This window comes from Lutra lutra, chromosome 9 (assembly GCF_902655055.1).
Source record: "Lutra lutra chromosome 9, mLutLut1.2, whole genome shotgun sequence".
Classification (NCBI taxonomy): domain Eukaryota; kingdom Metazoa; phylum Chordata; class Mammalia; order Carnivora; family Mustelidae; genus Lutra; species Lutra lutra.
The window spans coordinates 100827360-100852902 of record NC_062286.1 but is presented as its reverse complement, the minus strand read 5'-3'; the positions used below and the strand labels follow the sequence as shown (position 1 = coordinate 100852902).

General features: G+C 49.9%; 1 protein-coding gene across 4 annotated transcripts in view; it reads right to left on the bottom strand.

Moving 5' to 3' along the window:
• OVOL2 (ovo like zinc finger 2) overlaps window positions 1-24982 on the bottom strand; it is a 29646-nt gene extending 4664 nt beyond the window's left edge. Inside the window, exons 1-4 of one of the 4 annotated variants that reach the window (XM_047746764.1) lie at window positions 24548-24675; window positions 23012-24276; window positions 22105-22328; window positions 8823-9012 (exon numbers count right to left, since the gene is read on the bottom strand). In XM_047746764.1, coding sequence (XP_047602720.1) covers window positions 8823-9012; window positions 22105-22328; window positions 23012-23111 — 514 coding nt within the window. In that variant the 5' untranslated portion in view covers window positions 23112-24276; window positions 24548-24675. The other 3 variants (XM_047746765.1, XM_047746762.1, XM_047746763.1) reach the window with 3 other exon arrangements.
• Window positions 24983-25543: the final 561 nt, after the last annotated feature.

The window sequence follows — 25543 nt, the reverse complement described above, 5'->3', positions numbered from 1 at the left end:
ACAGAACCCCTAACAAGGCCCAGGGCAGCAAAGGCTAGAGATCCCAGAGCCCTGCATCATCCAGACGACAGAGAGAATAGGGATGACCGCTGCGGGTGGGCTTTTCCCAGGGACGGTGGGATGTGAGCCGGGCTCAGAGGACAAGGGACTCACAGACACCAAGATGGACCTTAGACGGCAAGCACCAAAAACTGCAGTTAGGGCAATTCTGACTTTTGCACACCTGCTTCAACTCCCCTCTCTGGAAATACCACATTCACCCATCACTCACTGATGCAAGCAGACACGGTCATGCAGCAGCCCCCGGGTGACCCTTTCTGGGCTTGGGAACAAAGCCCTTCTTCCTGGAATCCCCAGCCCGCCATGAACTCAGGGGTGGGTGGGAGATGAAGGTGGGCAGAGAGGACACCTGGGCAAAGGGGACTGATGCCAAGGCCTCCCCAACTCTGGGGACTTACCCACCTTAGTGCCCTGGAGCCAAGGCCAACCTTGGCCCTGTCTGGAGTGGGATACCGGAACTCGAAACCACAGCTGTACCAGACATCATTAACCTACTGACACCACCCAGCGAGAGTCCCAGGCCTCTGAAAACCCACGCATCACACATCTGCCACTCATCACGTGAGCCCACGATGGATGGCTGAGCCCCTCCAGACCTCAGTTTCTTCACCCATAAAATGGGGATAACATTCATACCCCCTTGTTAGGCCACTCAGAGGATTAATGGCAACGTCACCTGCAAAGGGCCCAGCACATATTACGTACTCAGTGGGATACAGCCCTGAGAGTTTACAGTCCAGCTCAACAGAACAAGGGTATGCTCTCCTCCTAAACTGGCTGGCGGGTACATATGTAGTATGTATTTACATTGGCTCAACATAGACACTTCACACGCACTTTGGGATGTGTTATTTATTTCCCAGTGCGGAAAGAAAAGGATAATTGTTTTCAATATGGTCATGAGGGTCTGGTGGAGAGAAGAGTGGAGAGACCTCCATTTTGTTGGTAACCCTCTGGAATGTGCCAAACGGCCTCTCTGACCTTATCCAAAAAAACACTGCATTGGGTCATCCAAAAGGGTTTCTTCTCTTCAAATTTTCTATTCCTATTACCAAAATCAAGCTGTGCATTACACATCTCCAAAGAAAATTCTTGGCTACAGGTACTTTCTGCTTGCTCTCCTTGCCACAGCCTGGTGCTCCCTTGCTGAACTTGTACAATCATGAACTTCGGTAAGAAGCTTTTTACAGTCCTCCTTGTGGGAGTGGGTCTTCAGGGCAGCCTCCCTGGTGGCCATGGCCACCAAAGACTGCCATGTGTGTTGGTGGCCGTGCCCACCAAAGACTGCCATGTGTTGACCTCTGGCCCATTTTAAGGAAATTATCTAAGGAAAGACAGACACAGGTAGACAAAGGAGGTGTAAGAATATTCATGGCAGAGTCTGACTTATTTAAGGAAAGAAGGAAGGACGAAAAGAAGGGAGGGGAAGAAAACTCTGAGAATGGAAACAAGTTCATCATTTGGGACAAGGGGAAATCATGGTGCCTCCACACTGGAAATTGTCATAATCTCATATTAAGAAATGCCCTGACAACTATTAAAAAGAGGTGTGTCTGCCTGTATAGATATAAAAGAGGATCCAAGGTACATATGACATGAAAAAAGCAATGAAAAAAAAAACAACTTTGGGGGATAAATATTAATTGGTGGTTTGCTTTCAGGTGTGGAACTTTAAGGACTTGGGAGGGGAGGAAGGCTTTACTTTTCTTCCCTTTCATTTCCACCCCCCACTTTCCTATTATTTCTTTAGCTAAAAAGTAAGTCAAAATGAAATAGAGCAGGGACAGCCTGATGAGCCCAGGAGGCGATCCCACCAGACATCCTTGAACTCCCTAGCCGTGGAGTTTACTTTCTTCTTTCTCTGCCATCTGCCCCACTCCAAACTTCTCCCAATCTGCATTTTTCCTGGACGAGTCAATCCTTCCCTGTAGGTTCCAAACAAAGACACTATTGTTTCCTCTTCTTCAATCAAGATGGGATTTGTTTGCCTTCCAGTCCCTCTCAAAGTGGCCTGATGGAAGATAAGGCCAGAGGGCGTCCCAAGGGGTGGGGCAGATACTGCGGTGGGCCCATGCCCCCTCCCCACCTCCCCGGCCTCCTCAAGTCTACATTCCTCAGCTTCTCTCTCTGGAACTCCAGAAGCTTCCTCAGGAATGGCCGGCAACAGGAACGGCCTCCTTTATTCCAGAGTCAGAAAGTTATAACCAAGGTGGGTTATACCTCACAGCTCGAGACCCGTGAAGTCTGCGCTGGGGACCCCGCAGATGTGTGTGGCCTTCTCAGCTGTTTAGAGTGGCTTACAAGTTCTCATCTTCACTGGTTGGAGTCTCTTACAGAGTCAGTAGCCATTTTCCGAACAAGAAAAAAATAAAAGACTTTCAAGTAAATGCTGAACTTGTCTGAGGGACCTTGGCACATCTGGCCATACCAGTCAACAATGCCCGGGCCACGCTGTGGCCCTGGATGAACGTGGTTCTGCCTGACAGGCGCCCACATGCCGCTGGTGGTGCTGGGTCCCGACGAGGGAAGTGGGGTACTTGGTGCTGAGTGCGGCACGTGCAAATGCTGGGTATTACGTTTTATTCTAGAATACGGATCCCCCGCTACAAGGCAAATCATTTTCTTCCATGGATGGCCGTTCATAGGAGGCATTCCAGCTGGTTCAAACTAAACATTGAAACAAACCCAAAAGAATCTTCTCTAAAAACAGGCCCGTGATATGATGTTTTTCATAGGCAGCGAACTGAATATACATTTGTTTCTTTCTCCTTCTTCTTCTTCTTTTTTTTTTTTTTAGGATTTTATTTATTTGAGGGAGAGTGCTTGAGCAGAGGGGGAGGGGCAGAGGGAGATGCAGACACCCCGCTGAGCGGGGAGCCCAATGCAGGACTTGATCCCGGGACCCAGAGATCATGACCTGAGCTGAAGGCGTATCTGGAACCAACTGAGCCACCCAGTCATTCCACATTCACTTCTTTCAAGCTCATGGCCCCTTCTCTCTATTTTGACCAGAATCTCCCACACTGGCCTCAGTGGTCCCGTCAACTCCAAAATAAAGCAGTTTCCTCTACTATGTGTGTCGGGGAAGCTGCTGGTCCATTTGCTGAGCCCCCCTTGGCTAGCTAGTGCTTCATGCTGCATATATCCTGTGTGGCCCACTAATGGCTCCCGACTGCCCCCTTCTCCACGAAATGGGCACCGGGCAACTAACCTCCCAGCCCAGGGGAGAGGTGGCTGTCTGACTGACATCCAAGTGTCCCCCACTTGCCTATAGTGTTTTCACACCCCAGAGCCCCCGCGGGACCAGGCTGAGGCCACATCTCTGCTCACCCCCTGTCCCTGATCTGTTCGACTCCCCTCCCCCCTCCCTCCAAGTTTCATCTGACCCCTCCCTCAAGAAATCAATTTTATAAGAAGCACATCTCAGAATCTGCTCCTAGGGAACCTGACCCAAGACAGTCTGGATTGAAAACAGCCCTTGTTTGCAGATCTGTTTTCACATTCAAAATGTTAGTTTTTTGTGCATCAGTTTCTGTCTTCCAACCTTGAATAAGATGTCATTTGACTAATATCCCCTCTCCCCATCACACACACACACCCTCTGAGTTACTTTTTTCTTGGTGAAGTCAAAACAACAACAACAACAACAACAAAAAAAAAAACCCTTAATCTTTTCTTTCATCCACTTGGGTATTAAGGTAAGACATTTACAGGCTCTGGTTTCCCTGGGTCTCTTTCGAGATGTCTCTTTGTGTTCTGAGTCTTTCCTTAGAGGCCCTGTCCCTCCCAGCACAGGACAGGAGGAGACCTGGGGGAAGGAGAGATTGATCCTGGCTCTCTCCACCACTCTCTTTGCCCACCTCATTGACGCTGTAGCCACAGTTCTCAATAGAAGGGTCCTGTGATCCCAGCTAAGTCTTTAAATGAGTCATGACTGGTCCAGTCAGAATCTAAGCAAATACAGACTTCGCTCATCTACTGTCTCCCATATCTGTGTTCACACATCTTTGCTTCTGGTCAAAATACATTTACTTGTAATCGTCAATAGCAAAAATCCAACCTTCACGTCTTCATCAAGACCCAGCATTCTGGTAAGGTCTTTTGGAACCAGAGAGGTTATGTACACGAACTTTGAAAATGATGATGAGAATCCTAGATTTTTGCTCTTTTTTTTTTTTTTTAATTTTTTTATTTTTTCAGCATAACAGTATTCATTATTTTTGCACCACACCCAGTGCTCCATGCAATCTGTGCCCTCCACAATACCCACCACCTGGTGCCCCAACCTCCCACCCCCCACCCCTTCAAAATTCCCAGATCGTTTTTCAGAGTCCATAGTCTCTCATGGTTCACCTCCCCTTCCAATTTCCCTCAACTCCCTTCTCCTCTCCATCTCCCCTTGTCCTCCATGCTATTTGTTATGCTCCACAAATAAGTGAAACCATATGATAATTGACTCTCTCTGCTTGACTTATTTCACTCAGCATAATCTCTTCCAGTCCCGTCCATGTTGCTACAAAACTTGGGTATTCATCCTTTCTTTCTTTCTTTCTTTCTTTTTTTTTTTTTTACAGCTTTATAAACATATATTTTTATCCCCAGGGGTACAGGTATGCGAATCGCCAGGTTTACACACTTCACAACCATAGCACATACCCTCCCCAATATCCATAACCCCACGCCCTCTCCCAACCCCCTCCCCCCATCAACCCTCAGTTTGTTTTGTGAGATTAAGAGTCACTTATGGTTTGTCTCCCTCCCAATCCCATCTTGTTTCATTTACTCTTCTCCTACCCCCTCAACCCCCCATGTTGCATCTCCTCTCCCTCATATCAGGGAGATGATTTTTGCTCTTTTTACTGACTAACCCTTTTGTGTAGAGCTTGAGGGAAGGCAGGGCAGTCCCTCCCACCAGGAGGCTATTGCTGCTCCTTCCGCTGCTGGCGTGGCTGCATCCCCAAGCCAGAAATCCTTTTTTCCGTTTGCTACTGTCTAATTTGCCAGTAAGCCCTTTGCTCCCCGTTCTGGTCCCTTATTACCTGGAGGCACATCTCCAGTAGCAAATAAAGCAGGGCAGGAAAAACAGGTTCAAGACATTTCTGTAATTCTATTTGTTGATCACTTAAGGAAGCAAAATTATGTTTGAAAAAATTTTAAATTACCTGTAGATTTGATCTTATAGTCAATGCTGTCCAGCAGACATTAAAGTGCAAGCCGCTCTGTAATCTCAATCCAGTAGCCTTAATCCAGTAGCCTCATTAAAATAAGTAAAAAGAGGGGCATCTGGGTGGCTCAGTCAGTTGAGCATCCAACTCTTGATCTCAGCTCAGGTCATGATTTCAGGGTCATGAGATCGAGCCCCACATGGGCCCCATGCTGGGTGTGGAGCCTGCTTAAGGTTCTCTCTCCCCCTCTTCCTTTGCCCCCTCCCCCACAAATGTACTTTCTCTAAAAAACAAACAAATAAATAAATAAGTAAAAAGAAAACAGGTGAAATTAATTTCAATGATATATTTTAACCCAATGTATTCAAAACATTACCATTCCAACATGGAATCAACATCAAAAACTGAGATGGTTTACATCTCATTTTGCATTAAATCTTCCAAATCTAGTGTTTTCCACTTAACACCACATCTCAGTCAGACCAGCCACACACTGGGGGCTCAGTGGCTACCCGTGGCCAGGACGGCTGCAGCTCTTCCCCTTCTAGATGCCTCCCCTTCATGGAGTAAACTGTGAAGCTCTTCAGGAAAAGCACAAGGTGGAAGGCATTATGATTCACCAACTTTAGTAATTTTCAGCCCCTCTGAGTCACTAGAAATGTCACCTTCGAGGAGCAAGAGAGGGAAGAGCTCAGGAGTCTGAGATGCCAGCCATCTTCCTCCTTGCTCACTCTGCGGGTATCCTGGTGCCACGGAACACGCACGCTCAGACTCCCGTGCTGAGGAAGGCACTGGGAGGCAAAGGGGACAGAGAAGGAACTGACAAAATGGAAGACCATGAACTCCAGCACCAGCTGGTCTGGTTCCCTGCTCCACCGCCTCTGGTTATCTGACCTCCCTGAGCCCCATCTGATCATCCGTTAAATGGGGCTCGCTGACTCCTTGGGGATGAGATAGCAGCGTTAGGTGCTAAGGGCCTGGCATGGAGGAAAGTGACTATTCGGGGCTTTGGGCTGTCTGAAGAAGATGTGTGACCTTCTGCAGGGATTCCCAGCCTCTGCCAAGCCAACCCCCTCGCTTGCTAACCCTTCTTGTCCTGAGAGGACACTGTCAACATCCCCCACCCCTGAGCCTTGCACCGGGTCACCTCAGTTCCAGGAAAGTCAGTTGCTTTCTGCATCTCTCTCCCCAGAGACCTGTAAGAGGTTGGGGGGAGGAGCTGCCTAGGAAACGAGGGTCCCAGGTCCCTCCCCATCAGGGAGAAATGGGAGTTACTGGATAAATAGCCCAGCTTCCTCACCCCTGGAGCAATTCTATGGAGCATTCTACATGGTTCCTCAGAGGGTCCCCAGTGGGGTTGAGCCCCAGCTGTCCACAGTGAGTGATAACCCACCCATTAGCTGGTTCTTATCGGCTGTCTTCCCCTCCCCATCTCCTCTCGTAGCCCCTCATTATGCTTCCTGAGATCACCTCCCAAAAAAGACAGCTTACCCAAACCCACAGGACCCCCTCCAGCCCACTGCTCCCTCAGCATTCTCCTTGCTCCAGCCTAAGGGGCCTGCCTGGCCACACAGAGATCAAACTTTTGCTGATTCACTGGCTGCTAGGGACTAAAAAAGAAGCCTTACTGCCAGACCCAGGAGAGGACACACTACATGATTCCATCTCTACTATGCTCAAAACCAGGCACAGTAATTAATGCTGTTACAAGTCACAAGTGGTACCTCTTGGAGGGAAGGGGATAGTGACACAGAGAGGAGTGGGGCCTTCTGTGGGCTGGACAAATGTTAGGCCCTTTATCTGTGGGTTTGCTTTCAGTGATTTCAGTTACCCATGGTCAACCACAGTCCAGAAACAGATGATCCTCCTCCTGACCCATCAGCAGAAGGTCAACAGTAGCCTAACACTACGTCACAGTGCCTACGTCATTCGCCTCGCTTCATCTCATCGCGTACGCATTTTATCATCTCACATCATCACAAGAAGGGTGAGTATAGTATGACAAGGTACTTTAAGATACAGAGACAACATTCACTTAACATCTATTACAGTATATCACTCTAATTGTTCTATTTTATTAGCAGTTATTGTTGTTAATCTCTTACTGTGCCCAATACATAAATTAAACTTTATCATAGGTTATGTACATATAGAATATATAGGGTTTGGTGCAACCTGTGGTTTCAGACATCCACTGAGGTCTTGGAATGGATCCCAGTGAATAGGGGGACTCCTGTAGTCTGTTTCCAGGTCTCAGTGCTAGTTATCTGGGTGTATTCACTTTGTAAAAATTCCTCAACTCGTCAAACTATACACTTATGATTTGCGAGTACTTCTCCAGCGTGCTACATTTAAATGAAAAATCCACTTCAGAAAAGGTTTTTTAAAAGGAAAAAAGGAACTTTTGAGTAGGCCAGCCCACTCTCTCAGACAGAGGACACTCTTCCCAGGCCAGGGAAAGAGCTCCTGGCCAGCCCTCTCAGAACCAAACAGTGTGATGAAGGTTATAAAAGAAATCCAAATAGACAGGATCAGAGAAGGGCCCTGGGTGAGGATGGAAGTGCTGGGATCTCCCTCTGGAGGGAGCAATGGACATCTTCCTATCCCACCAAGATGCCAGGGAACCCCGAACTCTGAAAGGGCTGGAGGATCGGGAGACTATCTACAGTAAATTCTATGAGGCTGTAGGGAGAACAGGTCATGACCAGGACGGGTCTGAATGGTCAGGACAGGATGGGTTTACATGAGATGAAATGGGACAGGATGAGACGGGGTGGGGATCAGAAGGTGGGACCCAGAGTGTAAGGAGCTTACATGAAGTCCATCAAGATGAGAAGTCTGGATTTCATCTCATCTAGAGTTGGAGAATTTTCAGAAGGGAAATGTCATCCTCAGAATTATCCTCAAAAGATCCCTCTTTTGAGGTGTGGAACTGTGGGCCTCAAGGGGAAGTCTAGGGGCCAGATGTTTCTAAATTAAAACTAATGAGGCCTTAACAGATCAGAAAGGCTGGGAGAGAGGCCAATGGGCACCCCCAGGATTCTCTGTGAACTGAGCTGGTAAGGACTCAGGTCCACGCTTCATCAGTCAGGAAACTGAGGAAGGACCAAGGGGAGGAAGACACTTGGCAGCCTCACACAGGAGACGAACATCTCCTTTTCTTCCTGAGCTCTCAGGAGCTCCATCTGAAACAGGCTTACATCCCCACAAAGGAGCAAAGGACACCACCTGTGAGACCACAAGAATCCATTCTAACAGTCAGCCCAGTGACAGCTGAACTCTGCCCCTGGGGAGTCTTGTGTTGGCGGTCACAACTCCGAAAACACTTCCAGCCCGTGACCCATCTTGAGGGGCCCTAGAACTTGGGCCATTACCACACCAGACAGAGGCGAAAACAGCGTCTGAAAAGAGGCTTTGCCAGGCTCAAGGTGACTCAGCTGCCGGTGGGACAGCCGGGAGCTGAGCCCAGATGCCCCAACCTGCCGATCTTTCCAGAAATGCCACCCTGCTCCACGCTCCCGATGTGGTCTTCTGGTGGCCGAGGAGCAGGAGCTCCGCCAACAAAAGCAACCGCGAGGAGCACACCCCCCTCCTCACCTGTGTGTGTACGGACGTGCCTCTTCAGGTCAAAGGTGTCATTGAAGCCCTTGCCACAGAAGGTGCACAGGTGCCTCTTCACCTGGTTGTGGCACTTGAGGTGCCGGTTGAGCATGCGCTGCAGCCGGAAGGCCTTGCCGCACAGCTCACAGCTGTGCGCCGCGGGGTCGCTGCATGTGCCTGTGGTGAACTGGGGAGAGAGAGAAGGAGTGGGTGAGGGCTCCAATGCAGATGGGCACATGAGCTCAGCCCAGGGGTGCACCTCCCCCATGTTTTGCCAGGCTGGGGCTCCTGACCCCTAACCCTAAAACTTCCAAAGGGGATTGGGAAAGAAAGAACCAGAAGCCCTGTCCCACATTCATTCACCCCGCCTGCCTCAGAACAGACTTGTGATTTCTGGGCACAATGGCTCCCCCCGAACGTCTACGCTTGCGGGCCTGGCGCAAGTCACTGGAGGCTGGATGAGGGGACTGATGGTGGGTACTCCTGCGGTGGGAGAAGGTGGTGCCCTCCTCCTCCTTTGCTCCTTCCTGCTGGCCGGAGCTCCATCAGCCTCTCTGGACCATCGAGGGGGAAGCCTGTGCTGAGGATGGAAGGGCAGAAAGAAAGGAGTCCAGGGGCACCTGGGTGGCTCAGTCGTTAAGTGTCTGCCTTCGGCTCAGATCATGATCCCAGGGTCCTGGGTTCAAGCCCTGCTACAGGATCCCTGCTCAGAGGGAAGCCTGCTTCTCCCTCTCTCACTGACCCTGCTTGTGTTCCCTCTCTGGCTGTGTCTCTCTGTCAAATAAATAAATAAAATCTTTTAAAAAACATTAAAAAGGAGTCCAGGTCCTGATGAGGGCATGGAGCCTGTTGTACAGAGTCCCCCAAGACAGACACGGTCAATTCCTTCTTCCCTGTGCCTGCTGCTCCCTCCATCAGCAGATGGAGACTCTTTCCTCTCCCCCGGGGAGCTAGGCAGGGCCTAGGTAATTTCTAGGTCTTAAGACACTCTACAGCTGGGGGCACCTGGGTGGCTCTGTCAGTTGAGCGTCTGACTCTTATTTTGGCTCTGGTCATGATCTAAGGTTGTGACATCGAGACCCACTCATTGGGGCTCCATGCTGAGCGAGCATGGAGCCTCCTTGGGATTCTACCCCTCTCTCTCTGACCCTGGCCACTCCCCACCACTGTGGGCCCTCTCTCTCTCTTAAAAAAAAAAGAGAGAGAGACTATGCAGCTTCCACATGTTCCCTCTTGGAAGCCAGCTGCCTTGTAAGACTATTATGCTGCAAGGTAGCTCAAGCATCCATGGGGAGGACAAGACCACTGGCAGAGCCACTGAGATGCCAGATAAAGCCTCACTGGGCCTCCCAGCCCAGTCCATGTCTGTCATCAGCTAAGGGACTCTGGCCAATGTCACCCAGGGTAGAGCTGCCTTGCCGGGCCACACCCCAGCTCCTGACCCACAAAAGTAGGAACACCTAACATGATCACTTTGGGAAGTGACTTGGTCAGGACCCCACAGCTACATTCTCACAAAATAAACAAAAAACCCAGGCCCTGGGCTTCTAGTCCCACATGCCCTCAACGATGCTGGCCACTTCAAAGGCAGAAACTTGAATCTATAATTAAGTGGTGAAAAATACCAGAGCCAATATATTCATCAAAGGTTTCCTAGTTACCAAATCAAATCCTTTAGAAGCTTGAGCCAACTGCTCCACTATTTACAAAGGGGGCTCATAACCTGATTTTCATACAAACATCATTAACAGGAAGAGTCGGTCCTTGCTGGCTCAACACCTCCACAACCTCCAACACCCTTCAGCTTCCCTCCACCCTTGGTATCACCCTCCTCGAAGACCCAGCTCAGCTACTCCCCGCTCCCCGATGCAGCTTCTCCAATTACTGCAGCTTCTGCCCCAGCAGTTTTCTGTGCCAGTGAGACCAGGGCCATCAAACCCCAGTGTGCGCACAAATCCCCTGAGGCTCTTGTCAAAACTTAGGTTCTGATTCAGCAGGTGTGGCAGAGTCTAGACTCTCCCGGGAGATGCCACTGTGGCATAGACTGTACTGGGGACATGAGGCTAGGGTACGGCCCTCCCACAGTTCAGCACTTTATCCCACTCGTTCCAGAGGGTTCTGAACTGCACAGATGTTTCCTCAGCGTTCATCTCGTCTCCTCAAGTAAAGGCCTTTGCAGAAGTCAGCAAGGGTTTGTGCGGCTTGCCGTCCTCCCCCCATCCCCCAAGCTCTGACTCGGGCCGGGGCACAGGGGGTTGATGGGCAGTGGCTCACAAGTGGCAAAATACAAAGGGACTTGGGGAAGGCACAAGACCCCAGAACACAGTTTTTCGATCGGCCTCCTAGTCTGCATGGGGCTTCATTTGTCTCAGCGAACTTATGGAGTGCCGGGTCTGCAGCAGGCCCTGTGGTCAGAGCTGGAGGCAGCGCAGTCACCAGGATAGCCTGTCCCCAAGAAGCTGCCAGTCTAGTGGGGAAGCAGACCCATCAGAAGGCCACTGATATCGGGGAAGCTCCAGGCGCAACGGACACCTCGGAGAGGCACCTATACCAGGAGTAGTGAGCTCACTCCTCAGCCAGGCAAAGATGAGTAGGAAAAGAAGGGCAACAGCAAAGAATATTCCAGAAGAGGGCACTAGGCAACAGGGAGACTGTGTGTGGTTCTGCATGACGAGCCTGAACCCAAGAGAGCAGTTAAGGAAAGAGAGCTGGGGTAGCAGGGAAGGGTAGCGTCCTCCTTGGGGCTCTACCCTGGGGCCCAAAAGAAACTCGGCTCTATTCAAAAGGCAGAGGGGCCACTGGAGGGCACATAGGAGGATGGCCTCAGGGGTCGGGTTGTTGACCCACTGGGTAGCCGCCTGGGGCCTCCCAGCTGCTCACAGCCTAGCTCTGCCCTGTATCCCCCAAAAGGGTAGGGACTGGCCCTCATCCTGAGGGAGACCCAGTTGAGCCCAAGACTTTATTTCTGTCACTAGGACAGGGCAGGTCTTCTCCTTGCCGGGAAGTCCCCAGTCTGGGCATTGCAGCCCTTGAAGGGATGTGAAAGACTAAATATGACCCAGAGTGCCTGGGTGGTCCTGGGATCAAGTCCCGAGTCCAGCTCCCTGCTCAGCAAGGAAGCTGCTTCTCCCTCTCCTCTCTGCTCCTCCCCACTGTTGGTGCTCTCTCTCTCATATAGATAAATAAAATCTAAAAAAACAAACAAAACAAAACAAAACAAAAAAAACAAGACAAATATGACCCAAGTCTTGGCAAACTGAGTATCTTGAGCTTCTGAAGGCCGAGTCTACACAGGAGAAAGGTCACTGAGAGCTGGTGACAGAACACAGACAACTGACCCAGGCAGTTTGATTAAGAACGTGCAGAAAACTAGAACTGTTCCTGCAGAATGTTCTTAAGGCCTTGCCAAATTACAGTCCAAACCTGAACTCCTGTTTACTTTAAGCCTTTTGGTAAATTCCTATTTTTAAAATGCTCTGCATGTAATATGGATACCTTCTATTAGAGTCCAGGATGAAAACCTTAAATCCCTGGCATTATTTTGCTTGAACAGAATAAAATCTTGAAGGATAGAGAGAAAAGAGGTTAGTGACAGTTCAAGGGAGTGCAGGCCCAGTGGATCATCTGACCAAGATACAGAAAGCCTTTTAACACAGGGGAGAACTTGAGAATGGGGGAGGAGACTGGGCACTAAGCTCTCCCCTCCCCCACCACCTGCAGTCCCAGGAAGAGTTTTCCTCTGGTTTTCAAAACCAGAAAAACAAAAACAAAAATAGAAATTCTTCAGGTGTGCCTCCACAAAGGCATATTTTCCATTTCTCTATCTTCCTATACATCCCCCATTCCACAGGATGGCAAACTGAGCCTGCACCAAGGGGCTCATTTAGGGAATCCATGAAGCACTGTTTGCCACCTCTCTATGACCAATCCAGCACCTGGACATTAACGAATTGTATCTGAAGCCTTAAAGGGGCCTTGGTGAAAGATGTGTAGTTAATTAAATGGCAAAAGATCATGGCTGATGAAGCCAGCTTCTGCCAGACTATTTCAATTCTCAGAAAGGAAGGACTATTTATAGGATAAATTCCTAAATGTGAAATTTATCCCAGAGTGTATTTCACATGTCAGGTGCCCTGAAATTCTGTCTGTAATGGCAAAAGACCAGGAACTATCTATACGTCCATCCATAAAGGCTTTGAAAAGACGGTAGAACCATGTAACTAAAGCAGCTAGAAAAAGGAAACAGTGTCAGCTGTCAGATACCTGATCCAGCCCACTCAAGCCTCCAGAAGATTCCATTTGGCCACCATCTGATCATAACCATGAGAGAAACCTCAGGCAAGAATGGCCCAACTAAGCCCAGTCATTCTGCAGAACTAGAATACAGAATAATAAGTTAGGCTGCTAGGGGTGCCTGGGTGGCTCAGTCTGTTGGGCGTCTGCCTTTGGCTCAGGTCATGATCCCAGGGTCCTGGGATTGAGCCCAGCTTCAGGCTCCCTGCTCAGCTGGGATCCTGTTTCTCCCTCTTCCTCTATCTCTCCCCCAAGACCCTGTGCTCAGGTGTGTGCGCTCTCTCTCTCTTTCTCAAATAAATAAAGTCTTTAGAAAAAATACACTTAGGCTGCTAAACGTGGGGTTATTCGTGAAAGCGCAATAGGGAACTGTAATAGTAAGAAATGGGTCACATTCTCTCCAGAGTACCAGATGTGCCACATTTCCTAATGTTCTCCCCCAGGATCGGCTGCAGGATACAGACAACATATCCGATTCCCAGAATGACATCCCAGGGGCCTGAGTACCAGCAATCCCTCTCCAGGTCACTGGGCCATCTTTACAATGTTTACAGAGGTTTACACCTAACACCTGACCTCCTAAAGGTTCAAAATAAGGTTAACCAAATCTGACCTCATTACCCTACTTTGCAAGTAGTAGACCCGAACTAGTTATGTCTTGGCCATCTTGGTTACAGAATGAGAGGGGAACAAACAGACAAGGAGTGCTAGGGATCAAATAAAAATCTACTCCTGCCATCACCCACTTGTGGGATGTCATTTAATATCCCTGAGCCACAACTTCCCCTGTGTAAGGATGATAAAATGGCAGGGTGCCTGGTGGGCTTGGTCGGTGAAGCATGTGACTCTCGATCTCAGGGTTGTGAGTTCGAGCCTCACATTGGGTGTAGAGATGACTTAAAAAAAAAAAAAAGATAAAATGGTATTAGGTGAGCTGTCTTCAGCAGTACGAGGATCTGAGAGCAGAGTCTGTTTTCCTTTTCCTTAAGTTCAAGCCCTGCTTTGCCACTTACAGTCTGTGGGGCGCAGGCAGGTTACTCCCTCTCTCTAAGCCTGTAATACGTGCACAGTAACTGTATCTGCCTCTCAGAATTGTTAAGGAATTAAATAAGAAAAACTATGTAGAAAACACCTGGAGGGGGCGCCTGGGTGGCCCAGTGAGTCAAGCAATGAACTCAGTTTTGGCTTTAAACTCAGCTCAGGATCTCAGGGTCCTGAGGTCACCCTGAGTGGAGCTCCACCCTAAGTGTGGAGTCTGCTTAAGACTCTCTCTGCCCCTCCTGATTGTACTCTCTCTCTCAAATAAAATAAATAAATCTTAAAAACAAAAACAAAAACAAAGGACCTGGAGGTCAGTAACACATAACTCATAAGACAGGTTCCAAAGTTCTGTGACCCTGAATAAAAGATAATTGGTCCAAATCTCTCGTTTCTCTGTTGCCCATTTGAATTTTCTCTCTCTGATGGGAAAAAAAGGGGGGGGAACTAACCTTCAGTATGAGCAGACAAGGCCCAATCCTTCATCCACAACTCTGAAATCCAAACAGCTCTGAAAACCAACGTTCTCACCTACCTCCCTTAGGCCATAAAAGTGGGCCCGAGCAGACATGGAGCTATGAGGCAGACTTCATCCCCTTTGGTGTCAATATTCCTGTGTTTTGATATGGAACTCACTAAGGTGTTTAATTATAGGGCACTGCTCCAGACCTGCCATGGTGGCGGGGCGGGGTATATACACCATGCTACCTTCTGGAAAAGTTCAACAGTCTCACCCTTTATCCAAAATTAATCCTTCGCAAAAGGCTTTTTTTTTTTTTTTTTTAAGATTTTATTTATTTGACAGACAGAGATCACAGTAGGCAGAGAGGCAGGCAGAGAGAGATAGAGGAGGAAGCAGGCTCCCTGCTGAGCAGAGAGCCCAATGTGGGGCTCGACCCCAGGACTCTGGGATCATGACCGGAGCTGAAGGCAGAGGCTTTAACCCACTGAGCCACCCAGGCGCCCCCGCAAAAGGCTTCTTAAGGAAATGTGGGATCTACCATGGATGGTGGGAGGTGACATCGGTCTGGAGATTGATTCAGGGCAAGAAAGACGAAGAGAGACTGAGTGATTCTCCAACCCCATGGTTGGGGGGCACTTTCTTCCTTGCTGTCCTGTTTCCTGCAGGATCTCTACTTTCATTTTAAAAAACACACAGGTTTCCCTCTAGGTCTTCTAAAAAGAACAGGTCTTTGCAGCAAAAACAAACCAATCATTGTATCAGGGCTGCTGAAAACTGCAGGAGTGTCTGGGGAGGTAGGGACGTTGGCTGGCCCTCTGACCAACTTCAAAGCTGGCTAAGGTCACTTACCTGCCAAACTTCTAAAGCAAAAAAAAAAATCCTTTACTTTCTGTTGATGCTTCCACCAGACAAGTTTATTAAATTATTAATGGTCCTATTTCCTGTGGGAGAGTACTGTGAAGGTGGTGGCCATTTGGATAAGATTTTCACACTAAGCAAGGGGCACCTGGTTGGCTCAGTTGGTAGAGCATGGGACTCCTGATCTTGGGGTCGTAAGCTGGAGTCGCATGTTGGGCAAAGAGATTACTTAAAAAAACAAACCAACAACAACAACAAAACAAACAGGGGTACCTGGGTGGCTCAGTCAGTTAAGCGTCTGCCTTTGGCTCAGGTCATGATCTTAGAGTCCTGGGATCGAGCCCCACATCAGGCTCCCTGCTCAGAAGGAAGTCTGTTTCTCCCTCTGCCTCTGCCCCACCCCTCTGCTCGTGCTCTCTCTCTCAAATAAATAAATAAATAACATTAAAAAAATCAAACAAACAAACATGCTAAGCATATTACCCAATTCCCTTGGAATAAAAAATTCCCTCCTGGTCCCTGTATCACTTACTTCTTTAGGGTTCACAACTCCACTATATGGTAGAATGGAGAACCTTTTCAAACGCAGGGATAATGAAGAGCATACGTTCTTATAATCCAGGAAAAAACTGTGACTCCAAGAGATCTAACCTGCCCTTGGTCGCATACTTGTAGGTGCCCACATTGAGATTTTAGGTGTGCTCTGTTACCTACAAAACTTATACCTATACTTCCCCTGGACATGCCCAAGGATCTGGGCATGATGTGGGGGAGACAGAGAGGATGAATCCTATTGTTTGTCTCATATCATGGTGAGAAACAGCTTCATGTCAGACTGTCAACCCTAATGGCTACAGTGTCAAAAATACCTCCCACAATGCAACACAACAACCCTAAAAGAACAAGGATCCTTGGGTTGGACTTGGCTACTAAAAACTGTGTCAAATTCAAGGAAACCCCTCTGGGCTTTCCCCTTCTTTCCTTGAAAATGAGGGGATTGGACCACACAAGCTTTAAGGGTCTCTGTAGTGGTTCCTATGGATGGATACTCTTCTCAGCATCTATTCCGACTTTTTCTGGTGGACCTTCCCATACTGTGGAGGCTAAAAAGGTATAAACTACATTTCCCAGGTTCCCTTGCGGTTTTAGATGTGACTTGGGTTCCACCAATTTACATGAGCTACTAGGAGATTTGAATTTGGGCCTGAGTTCATTGGGCAGAGGCATCACGATGCAGGAGCAGGCAGCCATAGAGGCCATTGGGTGTAGCTCCCTTAGTGGCCAGTTCTGCAGTGTGTCTCTGGGATTATATCCTGGTCTTTCTTTTGGTCCATTTATTATTCTATCGTTAACCATGCTCAGCTGAAGCTAACGACAATGGATTCTGTTGTCTGCAACTAAACCCATGTTCAAATGAAAAGCCAGTGCAATGAACACTTACATGGTTCTCTTATTCCTTTTCCCCCTCTTCATTAATTTAGCCTTTTTTGAGCATCTCTTCCAGATATTTTCCCAGATCTATATTTCTTCTTACTCCCTATCTCCTTCCAAATGTTGTCATTTACATCCTGCCTGTACTTCTATTCTATGTTGACTTCTATCCTCCTATGAGTCAGGCATTACTGTACCAGGTGCTGGGGATACGAGCCCGGTAGGGATGTTCCCTGCAGTTGGTGGGTCTAGAGTCAAGAAGAGGAGTCTGGTCAGCCAAATGTCAGACACACAGTCAGTGAGTTACAATGGGGGTGGGGGCGAGGGGAAGCCAATTCTCCCTCAGGAGATAAAAGACAACAGGCAAGGAGTTAGGGACAGAGCTTATGCTCTCTTACAAAAATCAAATGGATGGATTTTTAAAAACCGCTTAAATCCATGATTCACAACAATATTTTAAAAATAAACAAGTTGGCCATCGCTGTAGAATTCTGGTGAACCAACAGATTAGCTGGAAAACTGGTACACGAAGGGAATCTTATTTGGCCTTTCCTAAAGGAACTGTCTCACTGGGATCCAAACAGCAGGGAAGGGGAAATATATCTCTATACAAGAATATCGGCTAAGAAATGAAGGACAGACTATCACAACCACTGATAACCTAAATCACTTAGACTCTGAGTATTGACAGCTGCTAACATCACAGAGAGGCAACCAAATACCGTGTGCTTCTTGATGTTAAGAGATGACCCTCTTCCCCGACATATTTTTTTTAGCTAAAATAAATACACTTGAGCAAGCATCTAAAGCAAGTGTTGTCCAACAGAACTTTCTGCAATGACAGAAATGTTCTAATCTGTATTGTCTACTACAGTAAACGCTGATCTCACGTGGTTACTGAGCCCCTGAAATGTGGCTCGTGCAACTGAGGGACTTAATTTTTAATTTTACTTAGTTTAAATTTAAACAGTCACGTGTGACTTTGGCTACCATGGTGGGTAGTGCAGCTACAGAACCAACTACCCATTTAGAGAAAACACAGAAGACCAAGGAGTGTTAGACTCCGTGGTGATGCATTCCTCAAAATCCAGACTGTTAGCAACACTCCAAGCAAATTACTCATCTCTTCAATAATTAACTTATAAGGACATGGAAAAGAGATGGAGGGAACGTGAACAAATTATAGAAGAAATGAAAAACACGTCAGTCGATTACATGTGTAGACATTGTGTGGTCCTGATTCAGCAAACTGAAAAAAATACAAATTTATAAGACAATCAGCAATGTGGGGCACCTTGGTGGCTCAGTGGGTTAATCCTCTGCCTTCAGCTCAGGTCATGATCCCAGGGTCCTGGGATGGAGCCCCACATAGGGCTCTCTGCTCAGCGGGGACCCTGCTCCCCCCCTCCCCCCGCCTGCCTCTCTGCCTACTTGTGATCTCTCTCTGTGTCCAATAAACAAATAAAATCTTAAAAAAAAAAAAAAAAAGACAATCAGCAATGTGAATACTGCTGTTAATGTGGGTGTGATCATGTATTTTGACAGTTGAAATAATATGATAAATGAGATTTGCTTCAAAATCATGGGTCGGGGATGGGCGGGGGGTTGGATGGGCAGGAATGGCCATAGATTACTGGTTGTTGGGGCTGGGTGACAAATGATGGAAAGAAAGGAAAAAGACTACCACACGTTCCCACGTCCGGCACAACTTGAAGACCTGGACTACAGAGCCAGGTAAAAGACCAAAAATACTTTAGAAGGAATTCTACACTCAATTCCTTTCAAAGTACCCTTGGGAGAGGCCAAAGGAAGAGAACCAGAAGGGGAAAATGGGAGAAGACAGATCCACTTGCTACTCTACACTTGCACCTGGGTCCCACCAGCCACTGAGTCAGGAAGGAAAAATGTCTGTCAAGTAACTGATTTAAATTTAGAGTTACTTAGCTCCTGATAAACCTTCAAAAAGGAAGGGCAATGGTGGTCAGGATTCCTGGGGGTCTCTGCCCTGTAGCTGAAGTCCTGCGAATGGGACCAACACACAAGAGACTTAAAGCCACCTGGACCTGTCACTACTGCCTTGTTGGATACACATGATCTCTCCACCTCAATCTGTTTGGAAAATTACTGAATCCTTGGTAGTAAAGAGACAATTTTGCAAACTGCCCCGAGGCACACAGCCATAAGGCAGATAGGCTGGAAAACGCCAGTTTCCTAACCAGCACCTGCAACTCCTTTCTAGATCCACTTACCAGCACAGCGGGATTGGCAAATCCCTTGTTCCCACTGTAGGCAACAAAACGTTGCACCTTATGGAAACCTGCCATACATCACTGTTTGCTAACTCCCTCGAGTTAGTGAACACGCTTGAAAGTGCTAGACACTCTGCACCCTCATTTCATCTAACCAACCCTTGTGAGAGGCCGATTCTATTGCTTTTCCATTTTACAGGTCAGGAAAACGAAGACTCAGGCCAGATAATGTGTTCCTAACACAGCTAGTGAGATGGACCCAATTGATGTCTTCCTTCTCAGGACCCTTCCAGAACCCCTCCTATGCAGGAACATCTACCCCTCTCAGCTTGGCCCCTTCAGCATCACACCCTGGCCCAGCTCCTCACCTTCTCCCACTCTTCTCTCTGACCCTACCAGGTCCATTTTCCATCTTCAGGGACCAGAACTTTGAGTACTTTACCTACTCAAGCTTCAGGCTCAGCCCACGCCCCTGCTCTAAAGCCTGCCTCTCCCTTCCCCACTGCCCTCAAATCCACACCAAGAAACCTTCCCTGGCTCAGAATTTATTACATCTTTGCTTGTGCTTTAGCATTCCTTTTGCTGGAACAGAATTATTAATTAATTGTGTCTTCCCACCAGCCCAGATAATTCTAGCTAGAGCTAATGGGCACCTACCACGTTCCCCTCTTCACTCACTTACTATGTTTACCACTCTTTAAGGTAGGTATCATTATTATTCCCATTTCACAGACAAGGAAACTGAGGCCCAGAGGGATTAGCCACTTACCCAATGTCAGGCAGCTAAAAAGTGACAAAGCCAGAGCCTAGGTGCTTAACCATTACTGTTAGATAATTCTAGAATATGAGGCAGGGAACATTTTTATCTCCTGGCTGCCCGGCACAGAGCAGGCACTCCATAATGTTAAATGGGACTTTGCCTCTCTGCGGGGCACTGGCTCAAACCTGCCCCTCCCCTAGTCCTGTGAGCCAACTGCTAGGTGAGTGCCTTTAAGTCATACAAACTCAGTCATTATGCATCACCGATGGGCCTCATCCTGGAGAAGCATTCCTTTTCTTCGGGTTAAGAAACTAATTTTTAAGAGAGCAGCGGGGTTTGTGTGGAACGCTAGAATTAAGCAATATGCTAAGTCACAAGCAATTTGGACAATCCTCTGAAACCGACCAATACTACAGAGGATAATTCTGGAGGCTTGGAGCATCTTAATACTAACATGTCTCCTATTTTCAGATGGAGGCTGAGAAGGGAAAGGAATCTAAACATCCTTAGTAAACAAATGGAACTTCTCCGGAAGTTGTGTGAAGGTTGCGGAGCTAACACTCTACCCCAGCCCCCAGCCCCAGCCCTGGGGGCAGCATGTAGGCAAGATCATAGAAATAATATTGTGGTTTATTTATTCCTTTAATCCAGGGCTCCAATGGCGATGTATGCCTGGGACAAGAGAGAGCTCCTAAAATACTGGTTAAGGGACTGGATCTTCCTCCCCTGCCACTTTCTCCCCAGGGTAATCTGGGAAATTGGGGGACGGAGGGGCAAACAGACTACATGCAATCCCAAAACAACGTTGCAATTGTCCTTCCAGGCCGGTGATAAATATGCAAGTGGGACACTTTGTAGAATTTCCTGGAGGGCAGAGTTACCAGCCTCAGGCAAACTGTCCCCTCCCACTTAACCCCATCGGGCCCACAAAGCCTCAGGCCGGCTGACTTTGAACCTCAGCGGCCCACTTAACACCAAGCAGCATGAGCCGTAGCAACCTTTAAAGACGTCTTTCCAGAGGATTTTGGCTCCAGTCACTAGCCTCAATTCATAACCAAATGCACCCTAGGCAGCCCCCAAGCCAAACCCCAGGAACCAGTAATATTCATAGGGAGGGATGGCCTCGCCCAGGAAAAGTAACCTAGTCTTACCCAATCCACAGCAAACACTAAAGTTCCTCCTCCCCATCCCCCCATCCCCCTCCTGGGCAGCAGGGCTGCAGGACCGCCCTGGCGCGCGCAAGAATTATCGCCCACCACCCAGGGCCTGGAGCCCGCAGAATCCCACTAGGCTAGGAAATGGGGTCATGTGATTCCTAAAACACCACTCTGAGGCTCCAGCTGACTAAATCAGTTGAATGGGATTCCTTAATCTTGCGGGTAGCGGATACATTTGAGCAGGGGATCATGGAAGTTCTACCCAGAAAAGCCAGATGAATGTCTCGATAAGATGTCGCCTACCATTCTAGAAGACTTGAGGTGGGAGGGAATGAAGAATGATAATGCGGGGTAACGAAAACTCCAAACCACTGGGGGCGGGGCACTGAGGCAATTTGCAGTTGAACCCCTTTATCCATCAATTTAATTCAGGAAGATTTGAGAGAGATGACAAATTTAAAGTGCCCACCACAGACCTCCGGTCTAACGGGCACTCCATCATTGTCAATGGGAATAGCTGTTACCGTGAGAGGTTCACTGTGTGCCAAACAGCCGCCACTGCCTCCAGAACGCAAGGAAGAGTGTGAAACTCAGAATTATAGCGCTAGGAATGCGCCGCAGAGAATGGAATTCCTGAGAGCCTGGATCCTTCCTTTCCGAACCCGGGAACCCCGACGGCCTGGTGATTCTTCAGGCTCTGCACACAGAATGGGGTACTAGAGGGCCGAAACTGGGCCTGGTTCTTTTAGGCAGTTCCAGAGGCCACCCCCGCGGACCATGCCGGCTCAGGAGCCGGCCTCCAGGGCTTAGCGGCGCGGGCCGTTGGCTACCCAGCAGACAGGAGGACGCGCAGAGCCGCCCTGGCCGAGACCCAGAGGCAGGTGCAGGAGCCGCGCAGAGGGCGCGCTCGGTGCCCGGGTGCACGGGTGCCTGGGTGCGCGGGCGGGCGCGGCAGGGAGGGGCGCCGGCTCCCGGAGCCCGACGCCAGGGCGTGGTGCAGGTGGCGGCGGGGGCAGAGTCGACACCGTACCTTGATTTTCGACCTGGCGACCGGGCGCTGCATTACCGCCAGGTGTCCGCCCGGGCCCTCGGCGTCGCGGGGCTCGGAGATTTCGCGTTCGGGGGCGCGCGGGGACGAGCTGCTCTCGGCGCCTCCAGGCTCCCCCGCGCTGCTGCTGCCGCCGCTGCTGCTGCTGCTGCCGCCGTCGCTGCGGCAGTCCTCGGGGGGGTCGTGGAGCAGACGGCCCAGGCCCACTGCGGAGGGAGGGGCGGTGCCCCGACACACAGACACGCGGCGTCAGGCCCGGGCGTCCGCGGCAGTTTAACCTGCGGGCGGTGCCGCCGCCGCCGCCGCCGCCCCGCCCTGGACCTGGGCACCTGGCCAAGTGGGCAACACGCGGGGGTGGACGAGCGAGTCCCCGGCTGGGCCTCCGGAGCGAGCACGGGATTTGGGGGGCGGCTCCTCGGTCCCAATCTCCGCGCCCACAAGGAACCGAGGGCCTTGGGTTGCTGCGGACCCCGCGCGCCAACTTCCCTCTCTCTGGGATAGGGGGTTAGGGGTCTGATCACAACCCACCCAGCCCGAGGGGCTGAGGGATCCTGGTGCAATCCCATGAGGACGTGAGACTAAGGGTAGCCCCTACTAGCCTTCGGTCTCCCCTCCTTCGGTTCACCTCGGCCCGCGCGGCAGCCAACGGTCCCGCCGCCGGGCAATTACTGGCGCCCACTAGGGGGAAGGGGGCGTAGGGCGTCCCGGGTTCCCAGCCTCTCACTCTCCGTCTTCCCGCTCCTCAAGAAGCACCCCCCTCCCCGCCGCCCCGAAAGAGGCGGCAAGGGGTGGGGAGTCCAGGCCCGGCGGAGGAGCGGAGGGGACCCGACCACCCCTGCCCCCACTCCGGGAGTCCCGCGCCCAGGCCCGGCCCCCGCGCGGCGCTCACCTGGGATGTAGGTGTCTGCCCTTTCCTCATCCGGGAGCTCATCCCAGCTGCGGACGGAGACCCCCGGGCTCCTCCTCTTCACCAGGAAGACTTTGGGCATGGCGTGGCCCCCTCCCCGGCCGGCGGCCCCCTCCTCCCGGCTGCTCCCCGCTAGAAACTGCGGCAGGGACTCGATCCCCGGCTCCCGGCGGCCAGAGCCCACCTTCCCGCCTATCCTGCCCTCTCCCTCCGCCCCCCGCCGCGCCGCGGCCCAGGCCTCTCCCCCGCACGCCCGGCGACTCCCAGCCTCCAGGCTCCGCGACACCTATGCCTTAAATCGCGGGTGAGACCACGCCGAGGAAAAAGTTTCATAAGGTGGAATAGAAAAGGCACCAGGAAACTTGGGAGTGAGCATGCGCCCTGCAACATAACGGTGTCAACAAGCTCGCTACCTGTCCGACCGGTTCCGGCGGCCGGGGCTGCCTGTTCCAGCCCTTCCTTAGGCATGAATGTTTGCAAAAGAATTTAACGTCTGATTCTCCCCCCTCCCCTTTTTAAAAAGGGAAGAACATTTTTTAATCAACCTCTCGCCCCAGTCCCCATCACATGCATCTCAGGGCAAACTCTTAGAGGTAAGCCCCCAGGTCCGCTTCCCCGCGCATCCATCCTAAGAGTTGGAGCTTCCTGCGAGATGCACCCCCCTCCCCGCCCCCAGGTGGATTGTCTCCGACAGGCAAGCAAGAAAATGGCTCAGTTCCTTCGGTCTTGGTGGATGGTTGCCGCGGCTAGTTGAAATCTCGGCGGGCGGAAGGTGGAGGCGGCGGGGAGACTGCAGGGCTCATCTCGTAAGGCGGGGGCGACTTGGGGGCTTAGGCTCCCCATCATTTACAACAGTCCCCCAAATAAACACGGTAATAATATAATTTAAAGTTCGGCAGCTTTAGACCACGTCATTATTGATTTGTGCCGTACAATCTAGGAAAAACAAGTCGGCTAGCTCTGCTAAAGCAGCTTCCACTCCAAGACCTACCGCTCCAAGAGCCCCATCAACCCAGATAAACACACAATGGAAACAAAAGCCAAACGCATGTTATGCAAACGCGGCTTCATAACAAATTTCTTATCCTTGCCCACTCCCATTATGGTCTCCCCCCAACCGCCCGCTCCCCAAATTCTGAGGTTGGGAAACACGTTTCCCAGCAAAGTGAAGTCGGCTGCTACTGGGGAGTTGGCTGGAGAGCTTTGTATTTATTTTTGGTTTTGGCTTTTCCTCTCTGCCTTTATACCTGGAGGGGGAGTTGGGAGAGAAGGAAGAGGAGTTGGTAAGAGAAAGATGCCAAGTTTCTAAGAGCAGCAGTGCCGGCATTTGGGGAGCGCGCGCTGTCCCTCTCACGGCCGCTGCTCGGGTGCCCCCGGGGACGCGCAGCAGTGCCTCCACCGCTGCGGTGGGAGCACTCCTGTGGGTAATCAGACTTGCGCGGGCTCCGGGGGCTGTGCAGGGGCGCGTCTAGCCCGGAGCTCCTTGGCGCCCGCAGCTCGCCTATCCGCCAGACTCACCTGTCTGTAACCTGACCCGCTGCGCGCCCAGCCCACAGGGCTGAGGAATCAACACAGCGGTTTTCCCCGTCCTCTTCCGCCCTGGAATGGCCCTTGGGGACACAGCAGCCTGGTAACGGATTTCTCGGCTCGGCTGTAGTACTCTCCCCGCGCACGGAGAGGGGGCGCAGCTCTCCTGGATCTGAGCGAGGAGACGCGCCATGCCTCGGGGTCTGCCCTCAAGAGGTCACCCTCTCCTGGCTCAAGCCTGTCTGGACTCCAGATTTTCTGAGAACAATCAACTAAGGACGAAAGAGACTTTGATCCGGTTAAGCCCGGAGTGGAGAAGGAAGACATTTCTATAGCGGCACGAGGAAACGAGGCTTCTTTTTAGTGCATGAAGCTGATGGCGCCGCTTCTGGGAGAATCTGAGAATGTATTTTTATCTACCAACAAACGAAGATTTTCTAGAAAGGAGCTTGGTTGAATGAAAGTAAAATAAAGTAAAACTATGTAATCACAGAATGACCTCTATCTCATAAAAATCTTTAAAACTTCCCTTAGTTCAAAATTCCTTCTATTGCGAAAAAGGCGGCCAACCCCATTAACAGATTTTTTTTCTTTTATTGAATTTCAAATCAATAAGTGCCTGAACCACTTTGTCCTTTGTCTGAAAAGAATATAAAATGACAGATTATAAGACTAGAAACCTCAAGAAGCAGTGCATCGTTCAGCAGATTGGGGATGAAAATTAACAGGAATAACTACACTTTTTTTCAAGGATTGTTGGATGCACCCTTACTATGATATTTGAGGGCTGTTTCTTCCGGGGGGAAAGGAATTCTAATGTGCTATCTTCCTCTCTCTTTTCTTGATCGGACTTGAGAGGGATTTATCAATATTATTAACATTTTCAATGTTTTGCTTTTGTTGGCTCTTCTTATTTTATGATTAATTTTCTAAGTATTATGAATAGAGCATCCCCTAAAAGTAGAATAAGAAATAAGCTCAATTTTT